Here is an 18208-nt window from a genome sequence, read left to right as displayed (position 1 = left end):
GTAAGTGACAGTAAGGCGTACTAACTCAGCAGCCACACATCTTACACTGACGGTACCAATACCCAGAATCCCATGCAGCCCTAACTCTTCCGCTCAACCAACGCACGGAGAGGGGGGGGGGGGGGGGGGGGTTGATGTGTGGGGGGATTTGGTGGTGGCGGGGGTGTATAATGTAGACCGGAAGAGTTAGGGCTGCATGGGATTCTGGGTAATGGTTGTGTTGTGTTTATGTTGTGTTACGGTGGGATGTTCTCCAGAAATGTGTTTTTCATTCTTTTTTGGTGTGGGTTCACAGTGTGGCGCATATTTGTAACGTAACAATGTTAAAGTTGTTTGATACGGCTACCGTCAGTGTAAGCTGTGTGGCTGATGACTAAGTATGCTTTGCTGTCTCCTGTGTGTGCAAGTAATAACAACATGCAACATGTGGCTGGACTGGCACACTGTATGTAAATGCTATAGAGGACAATTACTGCAGTGCAATTAGGGCACGCCCTTTATTTAGTAATTAGAGTGTAAATAGGATTATTTTTTCCCTGGGAGTAATCTATGAGGGACACTGAGATCCATAAATCTCCTGGGAAAATCGGGGGGGTCGGCATGTATGTAGCTGAGCCGCATCAGAGTGGTCAAGGAGCCGCATGCGGCTCCGGAGCCGCGGGTTGCCGACCCCTGCCTTAGCTGACAAGCTAGCAGTTAATTGTGTGTCTCCATACACAGTGTGGAGAGGCTCCACAAGTTAATAATAATCACCTTCATTATGGAAAATAGTGTAAAATGCATTTCTCAGTATCTTAAAGAAGCCATATGTAAGAATCTGGCCAAAAATGATACTGCAATCACGGTCAAAATTCTGTAGTCCCCTCTCCCTGACTGAGGTACGCAGCTGAATCCAGCTCGATCAACTGGGCTACTCCAAGGAACTCCAAATGGCAAGCGACGAGTGCCACACTGTAGATATCTCTTGTTTTTGCGTACAATATCACAACAAATGGCAATCATATGGTTATTGTCAGTACTATTGGAAAACAAAGACTAAAATGAACTACAACCAACGCTAGCAATGGTTACACAGGTGAAAAAAAGTAGAGCATGCTTAGCAGCCTAATGTATGCCCAAAGCTTAAGAGGAGACCTTTTTACCGAGGCATGTCTATAGGCTACTGTTTCAAACGTTGTGTAAAATGCATTACTTAGTATCTTAAAGGAGCCATATGTAAGAATCTGGCCTGAAATGGTACTGCAATCACAGTCAAAATGCTGTAGTCCCCTCCCCCTCTCCCTGACTGAGGTTGCCAGATACACAGCTGAATCCAGCTCGATCGACTGGGCTACTCCAAGGAACTTCAAATGGCAAGCTACGAGTTGAGAATGGTAACGAGGCCTTTTAGATTTACTAATGTCTGACATGTTTAGTAACTTTACCAGTGGCAGTAGCTCGACAAAGGTGGCTGGATGTGACACACTCACAGACTTTCTAATTGGTTAAAACGGTGGAGGGCGGGACATCGAAATGAAAACAATAACAATATTTCGGGGCTGTAAATCTAATTTTGAAATGAGCATATCCCGGCTGAACTACTGTTATCAGTCATGGAAGTATTCGAAAATCACATGATTTATTAATGCCTTTTGACATATCGGGGCCATTTAATGATGACTTGACATGAAATTCTTACATATGGCACCTTTAAGTGTCATTGTCAAGTATCATATTTTCCAGACTATACGCTGGACTGGTATATAAGCCGCACCTACTAAATCTTAGAAGAAAACTTTTTTTTTTCATATATCAGACGCACCGGACTATAAGCCGCAGATATATAACAATACAAAAGATTTTAACATACTTTAATTGTTTTAAAAATGTGCCTGTAACACGGCAGCAAAATGACTGATCAAACAAAACAGGAAAGTAATTAATGTCTTTATTCATCTCCCCCCTGTGCTCTGAAACCACTGAAGTTGTCTTCTTTAGGTTCGGAGTTAAAAGGTTCAAGATGTTTATCAGAATTCTTCTTTCTTGTGCACGTTTAGTTTGAACAGTTTCTTAAAGTGGATCATTTTAGTACATTGTTTGATTTTTTTCTGCTCAATCCTTTCCATAATTAGTTAGCAGTAAGCAGTTAGCAAAGAAAAATCCATAGATGAGCTGCACCTTTGTATAGGGCGCAGGGTTCAAAGTGTGGGAGAAAAAGTAGCGGTTTAAAGCCCGGAAAAGACGATAATAGGACAAAGCTAAACTTGTTACACATTGAGATCAAGCAGGAGCAGGCATGCTAATAGCTAAGGTAACCGCTGAGCTAGCTCGAAACAACAAAATAAATAAGTGCATGGTAAAGTTCAAGAAGTAGAACCACATTGCAGCAGAAAGTAAGTGTATATTAACAAGAAATTAACAAGAAGATTAATAAGAGTAAGAGAGAAAATAAAAATAACTGTTGGTGTGTCAGCGTTGTCACAGACTGTACATGATACGTAAGAGGTGGATCGGATTGGTGGTGTCGCCATCAAGGGGAGTATCACTATATGATCGATACTAGAGTCATCAAATCGAGATCTTTATTTTCCCCAAATTATTTAGTTTTTGTTCATGTTTACAAATTCAGAGAATAATTCCCTGTACACGGAATTACTTTAAGGGCAAAATTCAAAGGATTTAAATGAGTTTAGACCGATGTAGTTTTTGATTTTCTTTAGTTATTGTGTCCGACAATATGTAAAAAAAGAGAATAAGGAAGTATCAATCGATCAATCAATCAAAGTTTATTTATATAGCCTTAAATCACAAGTGTCTCAAAGGGCTGCACAAGCCACAACGACATCCTCGGCTCAGATCAGAAACCTCAGAAGACTAGATTCATCGGTTGGTCAAATGTAGTCCGTTCTTCTTCTGCCTAGTGGTGCGTGGCTGGCTGGCGAGGCGCCGCGTGCGTCGCCGGCTCTCGACGTCGCGGCGGAAAGACGGCGAGCGCGGCGTGCAGCGCTTCCTGCAGGGGGCGGAGGACATGGGCCTGCGCACCTACGACCGCCTGGTCATCCAGAACGCGGCCGACATCGCGCGGGAGAGCGACCGCCTGCGTTGCCACGGCAACAGCGGCCCACACCGCACCTCCCTTGGCGGCAGCCCGCCACTTGGGGAGAGGCCCGACCCGGTGGGCAAGGAGGAGGACCAACCTGTTAAAAGGTATTCTTACAAATTGTGCAATAATGATGTGGTACTTGGATGCTATTTCACTGTTATGCAACGTCCGACTGACCTCTTTAACATCAGGAGACACATTCATAACAATCCTTGTATTGATAAACTAGGTCAAATCCACCCAGTTTCTTACCATTAAAATTCCTTCCCTCATCACTTACGCACATCGACTACCCACTGGACACACCCACTCCCACTAGCACCCCCACCCCCTGCCCGCATTCATAGAAACGACAGATGGCTGACTGAGATTAGCGTAGGAAATATCAAACTGGATATGATCAAATTACTGCAGGGAGATTAGCCTGGAAAGCGTAATCACGTTGGTCTTTATCCTTCAATTGGCCTCCTTAGCTCGTATTTGCGGCTTGACAGTTGATGTGTGACTGTAATGCTGCACACATGATAGAAATTGCAGGTAAATTTGTCAAATATGGTTACATTATTATCATTTCGGGAGGGATATATCACAGTGATATCCTATGATTTGGAATATGTTGGAATGTTGTGCACGTAAGAGATAACGAACATTAAGGCCTCTGCCATTAATGTTGGTATATTGAAATGTCGCAGAACAAGCTAGTCAGGTTACTTCTAGACCTCCACCCCAGATCCCACCTCACTCCTATCCACTTATCCAAAGTGGGCTGGCTCAAGGTGGAGGACAGGGTTAAACAACTTGCACTGAGCCTAGTCTATAAAATCCACTACACCTCCCTGATACCGAAGTACATGTCAAACTACTTCCTTAACGTAAATGACCGCCATAACCACAACACCAGGGGGAGCTCCACTAACCACGTTAAACCCAGATTCCGAACTAACAAAGGTCTTAACTCATTCTCTTTCTATGCCACATCAATGTGGAATGCGCTCCCAACAGGTATAAAAGAAAGGGCATCTCTATCCTCCTTCAAAACCGCAATAAAAGTTCACCTCCAGGCAGCTACAACCCTGAACTAACACCCTCCCCGGATTGCTAATAATCAAATGCTAATAATCAAATGTAAACAATCAAATGCAGATACTTATTCCTATGCCTTCTCTCTCTCTCTCTCTCTCTCTCTCTCTCTCTCTCTCTCTCTCTCTCTCTCTCTCTCTCTCTCTCTCTCTCTCTCTCTCTCTATATTTCCACTACTTGTTGTCCATATCCTACCCCCCCTTCCACACCCCTGATTGTAAATAATGTAAATAATTCAATGTGATTATCTTGTGTGATGACTGTATTATGATGATAGTATATATGATAGTATATATCTGTATCATGAATCACTTTAAGTGGACCCCGACTTAAACAAGTTGAAAAACTTATTCGGGTGTTACCATTTAGTGGTCAATTGTACGGAATATGTACTTCACTGTGCAACCTACTAATAAAAGTCTCAATCAATCAATCAATCGCATATCTAATATTAAATGACAAACTTCCAAATGTGCAGAAGACAAGCTGGACGGAATACTGTCACTTGTTTATACAAAAGTAAAAAATAACTTTAAATACATGTAAAACAAAACAAAAACTATTAGAATGGTATTTATTATTATCATTTATTTAAAAGAAAAACAAACAAACCAAAAACAAATATATATAAACATGTATGCATGTGTGTGTGTGTGTGTGCGTGTGTGTGCGTGTGTGTGTGTGTGTGTGTGTGTGTGTGTGTGTGTGTGTATATATATATATATATATATATGTATATATACAGTCTGTGTGTGTGTGTGTATATATATATATATATATATATATATATATATATATATATATATATATATATATATACAGTGTGTGTGTGTGTGTGTGTGTGTGTGTGTGTGTGTGTGTGTGTGTGTGTGTGTGTGTGTGTGTGTGTGTGTGTGTGTGTGTGTGTGTGTGTGTGTGTGTGTGTGTGTGTGTGTAAGAGACAAGCGGTAGAAAATGGATGGATGGATATATGTGTGTATATATGTTTATACACTTTTTCTATTGTATTGTAAACATTTTTGAAAATAAATCCAAAATAATAAAACCATGAAAGAAATACTATGAATTTCTGAATTGCCACCAAACTATACTTTGTTTTACATGGATTAATAAGAAATGAACAGTCAAATTCAGAGATAAAGAGAATTTGTGTGTCTTTGTTGAAAATAAAACATGTTTTTTTTGTATAGCAAGCAGAGGTTTTTCAAATTAATAATGCAATATTTTTAATGTCGTTATATACAATATGTTATATTAAAATAATAACTTAATTAAATATAAAGTCATGAAATTAAAAACATATTACTGTCTGAATCTGTATTTGCACCAATATATGCTATTTGTTGTGCCATATCCGATGACGATAATATTTTACCAAATGCAAATAGTGACATTTTATGTTTGTTAAATTATTATATTTTAGCTACATTTAATACAAGCAAAAATGTATCTAAGATAATTTTAAAAAAAACAACCATTTTTAATTGTGTTATGTTAAAAAAGTTTGCAATTATCGCTATAATTTTGGTAACTTCTAGTAATATCTATACTCAACAATGATTTAAAAACATTGCAGGAGCCGGCAATGAGAAGGATATGTAGCAATCGTTTTATAATTTTTTCAATTTAAAGATATCCTCTATTAACAAAAACTACCCAGGCTATGAATGATGCTGGTCCTAATTGCGTGTAATTAAATCAAAGAAAAAGAAAGTGTTAATAGATTTATTAGCAGCACCTGTTTGTCCTTTTTGCGTCATTAGCATTTATGGTATGTATATTTATGATACGTACTTAATCTATGATCAACAATTCAGGGATGCATTGTGGTGGTCTACAAACATCTTTGATCTCTTGTAGGAGTGTGGAAAAAGCTATCAGCGGGGGAAGCCGGGTCATCCGCCACTTTCGATCGAGCTCGGTACCCGTCCCCCTCGCCGTGGACATCAGCAGTCCGGGCGTCAGACCGGCGCTGCAGCAAGTAGCGGACAGCCCCACTGGAGGCGCTGTTTCCTCTCCTCGGAAGCAACCTCCCCCGAAACCAAAGAGGGACCCCAACACCCGCCTGAGTGCGTCGTACGAGGTGGTCAGCGCGGGGCTGGTGATGGCGGCCAAAGAGAGCCCCACTCCAGAAGGCTACGCCTCACCAGCTGGGAGCCCCCCTAAGTGCCAGCTGTCCCCTACAGACCCCGCAGGTACGTCCGCTTGCTTTTGGAAGACAGAACATATGTTAGACGTAAGTGTTGGCGATACTATTACTTTCTTTGCATGCTCAGGATTATCCAAGCCCCGCCCCCACAGCGACGACTACACCACCATGAGGAAGGTGCCCCCGCCCAAGCCCAAGCGCAGCCCCAACACAAAGCTAACGGGCTCGTACGAGGAGATAAACGCTGCGGCGCCTCTCCTCCAGCAGTTTCGCCCTGCTGATGTCAAGATGGCGCTGCTGTCGCGAGGCGGCAGCCTGATGCAGAAGGCGGCTTCTCTGGATGCTCCTCAGGGCTTAGGGCTGAGTCTCTACCAGGGCCAGGATGACGAGGACGTCTATATCGAGATGCTAGGCTCTCGAAGCCTCCAGGAGCCGCCCGACAGCCCGGAGGAGGCGGAGTCAGAAGCAGTGTACGAAGAGATGACCTTCTTTCCTCCAGATGACGCCGCTCCACCGGCCCCTGCAACCAAGGCGGCCAGACTGCAGGCTCTCAGCTTGGGCCTCCTGATGAGCAACACGTGTCCCCCTCAGAGTGGGGACAGCAAGCGGGTGTCCGCGGGGGTGACGGCGGCAATGGATGTCGCTTACCCTCAGACGGCACCCAGGAGCCATGGAAAAGACTGCGACATCCCGGCGCCTTTTCCCAACTTGCTCCAGCACCGACCGCCTCTGTTGGTGTTCCCTCCGTCCCCCGTCACCTGCTCACCTGCATCCGACGAGTCTCCCCTCACTCCTCTGGAGGTGAAGAAGCTGCCCGTGTTTGAGACCAACCTGAACTACTCCGCCACGCCAGACAGCCCCCTGTCGCCTCAATACATGCGCCAGAGGGCCGACTCGTCCCCGAGCCTCACCGTCCTCATGCCGGAGAAGAAGGGCACGCCTCCCCTCACCCCTCCCCTTCCTCTTCCTACCACAAACGCCCTGCCTCCTCCATACAGACCACCGTCCCACTTCCCCTTCCCGCCTGAAACCAACTTCCTGTCTTTGACCCGCACGGGTTCCGTCACGGGGACTCAGTCGGAGTCCTCCAAGGCCCAAAGGCCCAATGTGGAGCCACTGGGGAAGCCGCCCCCTTACTCCCCGGGAAAGATGTCGCGTCCTGAGCCTCGTAGAGCGCACTCCTGCTCCTCCTCTCCGCTGTTGTTCAACCCGGCTAATGGCCGACCCCTGACCAGCCCCCTGGATGAGCTCAGCACCTTGTTCAGCAGCGGGCGCAGCTTGCTGAGGAAGTCCTCTACGCCACGCAAGATGCGAGACGGAGGTCTGTCACACAAACCAACACGTTTACACACACATCTTGGGCCAAACACAATCCTGGCGTTTGTATTGGAAAGTAGAAAATAATCTGTTCGAGAAATGTTTGAGCACCTCTACTCTCAAAAGTGGAACAAACACGTGAGGGATACATTTCGTTAAAGGGGACCTATGATGATTGAAATCCACATTTAAAGGAGTCATAATATGATTTTTTTTTTTCTACATTTAAAACACTTCCTTGTGGTCTATATTGTGGTATAAGTCGCTCCGGAGTATAAGTCGCACCGGCCGAAAATGCATAATAAGGAAGGAAAAAAAACATATATGAGTCGCACTGGAGTATAAGTCGCTCCGGAGTATAAGTCGCACAGGCCGAAAATGCATAATAAAGAAGGAAAAAAAACATATATGAGTCGCACTGGAGTATAAGTCGCTCCGGAGTATAAGTCGCACCGGCCGAAAATGCATAATAAAGAAGGAAAAAAAACATATATGAGTCGCACTGGAGTATAAGTCGCTCCGGAGTATAAGTCGCACCGGCCGAAAATGCATAATAAAGAAGGAAAAAAACATATATGAGTCGCACTGGAGTATAAGTCGCTCCGGAGTATAAGTCGCACCGGCCGAAAATGCATAATAAAGAAGGAAAAAAACATATATGAGTCGCACTGGAGTATAAGTCGCTCCGGAGTATAAGTCGCACCGGCCGAAAATGCATAATAAAGAAGGAAAAAAACATATATGAGTCGCACTGGAGTATAAGTCGCTCCGGAGTATAAGTCGCACCGGCCGAAAATGCATAATAAAGAAGGAAAAAAACATATATGAGTCGCACTGGAGTATAAGTCGCTCCGGAGTATAAGTCGCACCGGCCGAAAATGCATAATAAAGAAGGAAAAAAACATATATAAGTCGCTCCGGAGTATAAGTCGCTCCGGAGTATAAGTCGCACCGGCCGAAAATGCATAATAAAGAAGGAAAAAAACATATATGAGTCGCACTGGAGTATAAGTCGCATTTTTGGGGGAAATTTATTTGATAAAAGCCAACACCAAGAATAGACATTTGAAAGGCAATGTAAAATAAATAAAGAATAGTGAACAACAGGCTGAATAAGTGTACGTTATATGAGGCATAAATAACCAACTGAGAACGTGCCTGGTATGTTAACGTAACATATTATGGTAAGAGTCATTCAAATAACTATAACATATAGAACATGCTATACGTTTACCAAACAATCTGTCACTCCTAATTAGGGATGTCCGATAATGGCTTTTTGCCGATATCCGATATTGTCCAACTCTTTAACAACCGATACCGATATCAACCGATACCGATATATACAGTCGTGGAATTAACACATTATTATGCCTAATTTGGACAACCAGGTATGGTGAAGATAAGGTCCTTTTTAAAAAAAATAAGATAAATAAATTAAAAACATTTTTTTTGAATAAAAAAAGAAAGTAAAACAATATAAAAACAGTTACATAGAAACTAGTAATTAATGAAAATGAGTAAAATTAACTGTTAAAGGTTAGTACTATTAGTGGACCAGCAGCACGCACAATCATGTGTGCTTACGGACTGTATCCCTTGCAGACTGTATTGATATATAATGATATATAATGTAGGAAGCAGAATATTAATAACAGAAAGAAACAACCCTTTTGTGTGAATGAGTGTAAATGGGGGAGGGAGGTTTTTTGGGTTGGTGCACTAATTGTAAGTGTATCTTGTGTTTTTTATGTTGATTTAATTAAAAAACAAAAAACAAAAAAAAACCGATACCGATAATAAAAAAACCCGATACCGATAATTTCCGATATTACATTTTAAAGCATTTATCGGACGATATTATCGGACATCTCTACTCCTAATCGCTAAATCCGATGAAATCTAATACGTCTAGTCTCTTACGTGAATGAGCTAAATAATATTATTTGATATTTTACGGTAATGTGTTAATAAATTCACACATAAGTCGCTACTGAGTATAAGTCGCACCGAAAAAAACTGTGACTTATAGTCCGAAAAATACGGTACATACAAATGGTGGTGCTTTGGTCAAGATTTTGTTTTACAGACCATCCTTAATCCGCTTTCTGACCGTTCCCTCAGAATGCGCCTTTTTGTGGCCGGTCTTAGATTATCGTATTTTTCGGAGTATAAATCGCTCCGGAGTATAAAGCGCACCTGCCGAAAATGCATAATAAAGAAGGAAAAAAACATATGTAAGTCGCTTTGGCATTATTTAACACGATGCCCAACATTTGAGTCAGAAATAACATTCATTATGGTTTAAGTTTATATCGAACATGCGTACAGTTACAATCAAAGGTCCCCCTTAACTGTAAGGACACATGACCATTTATCGTTTAAAGGTTTTGCATAATAGAGCACGGCTTCAGTCCACTTCTACTTGAACTTATTTGTCACGGGCGCATTAGTTCTCCTCTGCTTTTTGATAACATTCAACCTTTCACTGAGCCCACTTCAGGTGCGTTTATCTGTTGTATTTACTGCGACTAGTCCATGATGAAAGTCCTGGCTTGCTCGGTCCCTGTTGATTTATTGAACGCCGGGTGATTACCTCCTGCACTGTCGCGTGGAGCGATAGGTAAGTAATAATCAAGCGTGTGCAGTCGGGGGAGGGCGGAGGCGTCAGAAAGCAAGTAACCTTTCGCTTTTTGTTATTGATAGGAGTTCTGCGTTCCAGCTAAATCCACTCCCTTTTTGCACGGCGAAGAGGCAACACGTTTTTTTGCCCCCAGCTGCATCGTCCTTTGGTCGAAGCTGCAGGTGCACCCGTGTATCATAACATGCCAATAACGAGCTGGCCGGCGTTATCTCTTATAAGGGATATATAGTACACTCGAAGTGCTTGCACGTGAATGCTGATGCACAGGCTGACCTTTTGCTAAAGCAGGACAAAACATATTTTCCCAGGCGCAATCATTGTTACAATGTGTTCCTCGCCGATTGGCCACGCCCCCCCTCCACAAAACAAACACGATCCATGCAGTGCAGCACATAATGAGTAACAGCCATTGCTGACCTTGTTGTCTATGCTGGCAGCTGGGGCACATTTCATCCTGCTGCTGTTGTGCATGTGCAGGAGGCGGTGTATCATTTGAATGATTTGTGACTATCTCCATGCTAGTGTTGTAACGATACCAATATTTTGATACCGGTACCGGTACTCAAATTATTTCAGTACTTGTCGGTGCTTTTCGGTACTTTTCTAAATGAAGGGGGACCACAAAAAAATTGCATTATTGGCTTTATTTTAACAAAAAATCTTAGGGTACGTTAAACATATGCACAACGACATCCTCGGCTCAGATCCCACATCAGGACAAGAAGAAGAAAAACATATATACATATGTGTATATATGTATCTATATATGTACATGTATGAGGATATGGTTATGTATTAAGATTAAAGATTAAAGTACCAATGATTGTCACACACACACACTAGATGTGGTGAAATTTGTCCTCTGCAATTGACCCATCCCCTTGGGGAGCAGTGGGCAGCAGCGGCGCCGCGCCCGGGAATCATTTTGGTGATTTAACCCCCAACTCCAACCCTTGATGCTGAGTGCTAAGCAGGGAGGTAATGGGTCCCATTTTTATAGTCTTTGGTATGACTCGGCTGGGATTTGAACTATATATATGTTTATATATACTTGTATATACGTATCTATATTTGTTCATATGCATCTATATTTATGTATATATACATATATAAGTATATGGATATGCAGATATGTGTTTTTATATACGTGTATATATTTATATATATATTTACATATCTATATGTGTATATATATGTATATACTGTATATATATATATATATATATATATATATATATACAGTACATGCATTTATATATATATATATATATATATATATATATATATATATATATATATATGCATATATATATATATTTATAAACTGTATAAATGTATACAACTATATATATATATACACAGTATATAGATATATATACTGTATACATATTTACCTGTAGTAGTATGACATCAAGCTCAAATTTAAAGTGTAAATCTGATTTTTTCCATCTACAAGGAAGTTGAAGATTCAAGGGTGTTTCACTTTACACTGACATTATTAGAGAAAATGAGAGGGGGAAAAACTGAGCATTTAGAATTTCACAATAATATTTAAACATGTTTTTAAAAGTGAGGCTTAAACGGAAGTTTATCAAAATGCTTTAAAACAAGACGCACACAGGTTATGGCTCAAACGTTTGATTTAAGTTTGATTGAAAAAAGAAAAGGATAAATTGTTTCACATAAATAAAGTCTGAAAAAATGTATCCCAATTCTGATATCATTTTCACAGCAGTGCCTTTAATCCGGATTCAAGTCTAATGGGTTGAAACGGCTGTCACACACACACACAACCGGAGTGACCAAGACACTCATGAGCCATCTGTAGTGAGTACATGGTTCACCTGTCCCAACACCAAACGCCTCAGATGGCAGATCCCTCTTCTGACGCCAATTGTCCTGGAAGTCTAATCCAGTGTTTTTCAACCACTGTGCCGTGGCACACTAGTGTACCGTGAGATACAGTCTGGTGTGCCGTGGGAGATTGTCATTTCACCTAATTGGGTTAAAAATATTTTTTGCCAACCAGTAATTATAATCCGCAAATAATGTGCCGTTGTTGAGTGTCTGTACTGTCTACAGCTCGGCAGAGTATATCAGTAGGTGGCAGCAGGTAGCTAATTGCTTTGTCATGATCACAATATGCTGGAGGCAGCGTGCGGGTCAAAAGGTATCCAATGCTTAAACCAAAAATAAACAGAAGGCAAGTGCCGCTAAGAAAAGGCATTGAAGCTTAGGGATGGCCATGCTAAACGAAGCTAAAACTGAACTGGCTGCAAAGTAAACAAAAACAGAATGCTGGACGACAGCAAAGACTTACAGCGTGTGGAGCAGACGGCGTCCACAAAGTACATCCGTACATGACATGGCAATCAACAACAAAATAGGAGCGCAAAACAAGAACTAAAACACTACACACAGGAAAACACCAAAAACCTCAAAATAAGTCTCGGCGTGATGTGACAGGTGGTGACAGTACACCTACTTTGAGACAAGTGCTATAGTGCATGCTTGGTTATGGTTTGAATTCATATCCAACAATTGCGAGAACAACTTTTTTATTGTCAATATCGGCTGCTTAGTAGGGGTGTGGGAAAAAATTGATTCGAATTCGAATCGCGATTCTCACGTTGGGCGATTCAGTATCGATTCTCATTTTTTAAAAATCGTTGTTTTTTTGTTTGTTTTTTTTTCGGTTTTTTTTTTTAATCAATCCAACAAAACAATACACGGCAATACCATAACAATGCAATCCAATTCCAAAACCAAACCCGACCCAGCAACACGCAGAACTGCAATAAACAGAGCAATTGAGAGGAGAAACAAACACGACACAGAACAAACCAAAAGTAGTGAAACAAAAATGAATATTATCAACAACAGTATCAATATTAGTTACAATTTCAACATAGCAGTGATTAAAAATCCCTCATTGACATTATCATTAGACATTTATAAAAAATAAAAAAAATTAGCAATAGTGTCACAGTGGCTTACACTTGCATCGCATCTCATAAGCTTGACAACACACTGTGTCCAATATTTTCACGAAGATAAAATAAGTCATATTTTTGGTTCATTTAATAGTTAAAACAAATTTACATTATTGCAATCAGTTGATAAAACATTGTCCTTTACAATTATAAAAGCTTTTTACAAAAATTGACTACTCTGCTTGCATGTCAGCAGACTGGGGTAGATCCTGCTGAAATCCTATGTATTGAATGAATATCGTTTTTGAATCGAGAATTGCGTTGAATCGAAGAAAAAATCGATTTTGAATCGAATCGTGACCCCAAGAATCGATATTGAATCGAATCGGTGGACACCCAAAGATTCGCAGCCCTACTGCTTAGTTTAATTTTTTTATGTTTTCTGCTGGTGTTGTGCCTCGAGATTTTTTCAATGAAAAAAATGTGCCTTGCCTCAGAAAAGGTTAAAAAACACTGGTCGATTCTGAGTCCAACCAGGATTGTGGTCGATTGGGTTAAAACAGTGGTCCCCAACCACCGGGCCGCACAAGAAATAAAAAAAATTTAAAATAAAAACAATTTTTTTTTTTTTTTAATTAAAGGCCTACTGAAACCCACTACTACCGACCACGCAGTCTGATAGTTTATATATCAATGATGAAATCTTAACATTATAACACATGCCAATACGGCCGGGTTAACTTATAAAGTGACATTTTAAATTTGCCGCTAAACTTCCGGTTCGAAACGCCTCTGAGGATGACGTATGCGCGTGACGTAGACCGGCGAACACGGGTATGCCTTCCACATTGAAGCCAATACGAAAAAGCTCTGTTTTCATTTCATAATTCCACAGTATTCTGGACATCTGTGTTCGTGAATCTGTTTCAATCATGTTCATTGCATTATGAAGAAGGAAGCTGAGCAAGCAAAGAAGAAAGTTGTCGGTGCGAAATGGACGTATTTTTCGAACGTAGTCAGCCACAACAGTACACAGCCGGCGCTTCTTTGTTTACATTCCCGAAAGATGCAGTCAAGATGGAAGAACTCGGATAACAGAGACTCTAACCAGGAGGACTTTTGACTTCGATACACAGACGCCTGTAGAGAACTGGGACAACACAGACTCTTACCAGGATTACTTTGATTTGGATGACAAAGACGCAGACGTGCTACTGTGAGTATGCAGCTTTGGCTTCTAAACATTTGATCGCTTGACCGTATGTGCGCAACTTTTTTTTGCGTATGTACGTAACTTTTTTAAAATATATAAGCTTTATGAACCTTGGGTTACGTGAACGGTCTTTTGGGCTGAGTGATTGTGTGTGTTGATCAGGTGTTTGAATTGTATTGGCGTGTTCTATGGAGCTAGGAGCTAGGAGCTAGCATAACACGTACCGTACCGTACGTGCGCGTCACGTACGTAACTTTTTAAAAATATATAAGCTTTATGAACCTTGGGTTAGGTGAACGGTCTTTTGGGCTGAGTGATTGTGTGTGTTGATCAGGTGTTTGAATTGTATTGGCGTGTTCTATGGAGCTAGGAGCTAGGAGCTAGCATAACACGTACCGTACCGTACGTGCGCGTCACGTACGTAACTTTTTAAAAATATATAAGCTTTATGAACCTTGGGTTAGGTGAACGGTCTTTTGGGCTGAGTGATTGTGTGTGTTGATCAGGTGTTTGAATTGTATTGGTGTGTTCTATGGAGCTAGGAGCTAGCAGAGGAGCTAGGAGCTAGCATAACAAACACGCAGGTGTTTTTATGCAGGATTAATTTGTGGCATGTTAAATATAAGCCTGGTTGTGTTGTGGCTAATAGAGTATATATATGTCTTGTGTTTATTTACTGTTGTAGTCATTCCCAGCTGAATATCAGGTCACCCCCGGCTCTCACAGCATCTTCCCTATCTGAATAGCTTCAACTCCCCACTAGTCCTTCACTTGCACTTTACTCATCCACAAATCTTTCATCCTCGCTCAAATTAAAGGGGAAATGGTCGCTTTCTCGGTCCGAATCTCTCTCACTTCATGCGGCCATCATTGTAAACAATAGGGAACTTTGCGTATATGTTCAACTGACTACGTCACGCTACTTCCGGTAGGGGCAAGCCTTTTTTTTATCAGATACCAAAAGTTGCAATCTTTATCGTCGTCGTTCTATACTAAATCCTTTCAGCAAAAATATGGCAATATTGCGAAATGATCAAGTATGACACATAGAATAGATCTGCTATCCCCGTTTAAATAAAAAAAATTCATTTCAGTAGGCCTTTAAATCGACATAAAAAAACACAATATATACATTATATATCAATATAGATCAATACAGTCTACAGGAATACAGTCCGTAAGCACACCTGATTGTATTTCTTTATAAAAAAATAAATACATTTAAAAAAAAATTTTAAAAAACCCCCCCCCTCGCCGGTCCGTGGGACAAATTTTCAAGCGTTGACCGGTCCGCAGCTACAAAAAGGTTGGGGACCACTGGGTTAAAAGACCTGCATGCTGAACACAACACCAAAGGACCGGACTTCACATGGCATGGTGGTCACATGACATACACATCCTGTACGTAGTCGGGTGCGTTAACCGTTTCAATATTGCACATTTACGAGAAACAATACTTCCGCTGGTTAAGAGGTGGACGCTGTCCTCTCGTGCTGTTTGCTTCTGAGTGGCTGTTTCCTCCAGGAGTATTAGTTGTGGCGGGGTTAATAATGCATGAGCAGCGGAATGATGAGGATGCCTATTAAATATTTAACAGCTCACTCATGTTCTACAGAAGCCAGCGTCACGGGCCAAAAGCGGAGCACCGGGAGATCCTCGAACGGTTATCTAAGAGGCCGCCATCCATCGAAAGTGCGAGCGGTTGTCGTCACAAGGTTATATGTTTACTCGCTGGCGTTGCTATAACTGTTAGGCGTTTGGGGGCTGGAAGGGGGGGGGACTGGCTGAAGGCCTTATAAGAGTCGGAATGAGAGAGCTGACACGTGACGTTGACATTCCTGGCTTTTAGCACGCGCTCCTACGCAGAAAACGGCGTGATGGAAAGTGATGGAGTTTGTGACAGGGAATCCTGTGCTGTTATTTTGAGTAGGCGAAGCAAAGCGGCACCACTTAGATCTGAGAGTGAAGGGATGCCAGCGGGATTAGCGGGACGCTCTACTTCCGTTCCCTCGGCTGAGTGCGATACCTGACGCCGGGGGGGGGGGGGAGAAGGGGGAGGGGCCAGAGGTTACAGTCGCTATCCCCGACATGTCTGTGAAGAGCAGCTGCCTCCTTCTCCTCATACTCGGGGAATGAGCAAACTACCGGTGGGAGAGGGCAGGTGGTCTTGGCAGACGTCAAGAAATCACTGTTATAAGACTTCACGTCTCCACCCCCGCCCTGTCTTCCTCGCATTCTGGATGCCGGGGATTAGTGTTGTAACGATATCAATATTTTGGTACCGGTACTTTAATGATTTAGATACTTTTCGGTACTTTTCTAAATAAAGGGGACCACAAAAAAATTGCATTATTGGCTTAATTTTAACAAACAAATCTTAGGGTACGTTAAACATGCGTTTCTTATTGCAAGTCTGTCCTTAAATAAAATAGTGAACATACTAGATAACCTGTCTTTTAGTAGTAAGTAAACAAACAAAGGCTGCTGACATATGCAGTAACATATTGTGTCATTTATCATTCTATTATTTTGTCAACATTATCAAGGACAAGTGGTAGAACATTTATTATTAATCTACTTGTTCATTTACTGTTAATATCTGCTTACTTTCTCTTTTAACATGTCATATCTACACTTCTGTTAAAATGTAATAATCACTTATTCTTCTATTGTTTGATACTTTTGCATTAGTTTTGGATGATACCACAAATGTGGGTATCAATCCGATACCAAGTCGTTACAGGATCATACATTTGGTCATATTCAAAGTCCTCATGTGTCCAGGGACATATTTCCTGAGTTTATAAACATAGTATAAGTAAATAAAAAAACGAATGAAGATGCCAAACAATATCGACATAATCATAGTAGTATCGACTAGATACATTCCTGTAATTTGGTATCATTACAGTGGATGTTAGGTGTAGATCCACCAATGGCGTTTGTTTACATTTCGACGCCGGTGAGCTACGGTGTGTAGTGAAGCATGTTTAGCTATTCCTCGTCCTGCAGGGATGATACTTGTAAGAAACTTGGTGATTTAGAAGTAGCTAAAACACTGCCGACGGTGGATGGACGTTAGCCGCTTGCTAGCTAGCCATGTCTTAAAGCACCTCTTCCTGAGGGCATTTCAGTGTTATAAATTCACCTTTAGCGTTAGTTTTTAACCCAAAATGCGTCCGTTCTCCCATTTCTGTCCACACACTGTGTCTGCTTGTAAGTACTCTGTGATTGTGTGCTGCCGAACATGCTCGTCTGCTCGTAAAACCAGCAATGTCACGAACAGTAGAGTAGAATAGAGTCTCTGAAAAGTACCGGTACGAGACCGGTAGTTTTCAGAGACGGTATAGTACCGAAAATGATTCATTAGTATCGCGGTACTATACTAATACCGGTATCCCATACAACCCTACTGGGAATCGAACGGCGCTTGTCGGCGACTGTCATTGTGATCCGTCCTGTGACTCATCGCTTCTCGCATAAACAACTGCCCTTTTTTTTTTTTCTACCTGCATCGCCCACAAACACGCAGTGACCCACTGGGAACACCAGCAGTGGGTGGTGGGTTTATATTTAGGCATGTTGCTACCATGGCTTAGGATGGATGGTTGGGGGGGGTTACGGAGAAGCTCAATCTCTATATGGGATGGCAGCTGACGACTTCACACTCACACTGGTGTGCTCTTATGAAGTCGTAGACAATTACTCATTGAGTGTGAAAGCATGTGAGCCCCGAGGAGAGGCTGTCAGGTCATATGGAGTCACCTTCCTGCAGGCCAGGAGCAGCTGA

General features: G+C 41.7%; 1 protein-coding gene across 7 annotated transcripts in view; it reads left to right on the top strand.

Moving 5' to 3' along the window:
• Nucleotides 1-18208, top strand: part of myo16 (myosin XVI) — a 375845-nt gene that overhangs the window by 337325 nt on the left and 20312 nt on the right. For all 7 annotated transcript variants that reach the window (XM_062069026.1, XM_062069027.1, XM_062069029.1 and 4 more), the window contains 3 exons: nucleotides 2901-3186; nucleotides 6023-6357; nucleotides 6439-7632. In XM_062069026.1, coding sequence (XP_061925010.1) covers nucleotides 2901-3186; nucleotides 6023-6357; nucleotides 6439-7632 — 1815 coding nt within the window. The remainder of the gene's footprint in view (nucleotides 1-2900; nucleotides 3187-6022; nucleotides 6358-6438; nucleotides 7633-18208) is intronic.

Source organism: Entelurus aequoreus, linkage group LG14, assembly GCF_033978785.1.
Source record: "Entelurus aequoreus isolate RoL-2023_Sb linkage group LG14, RoL_Eaeq_v1.1, whole genome shotgun sequence".
Taxonomy (NCBI): Eukaryota; Metazoa; Chordata; class Actinopteri; order Syngnathiformes; family Syngnathidae; genus Entelurus; species Entelurus aequoreus.
The sequence above is the reverse complement of the archived record's forward strand: the minus strand, read 5'-3'. Positions and strand labels throughout refer to the sequence as shown.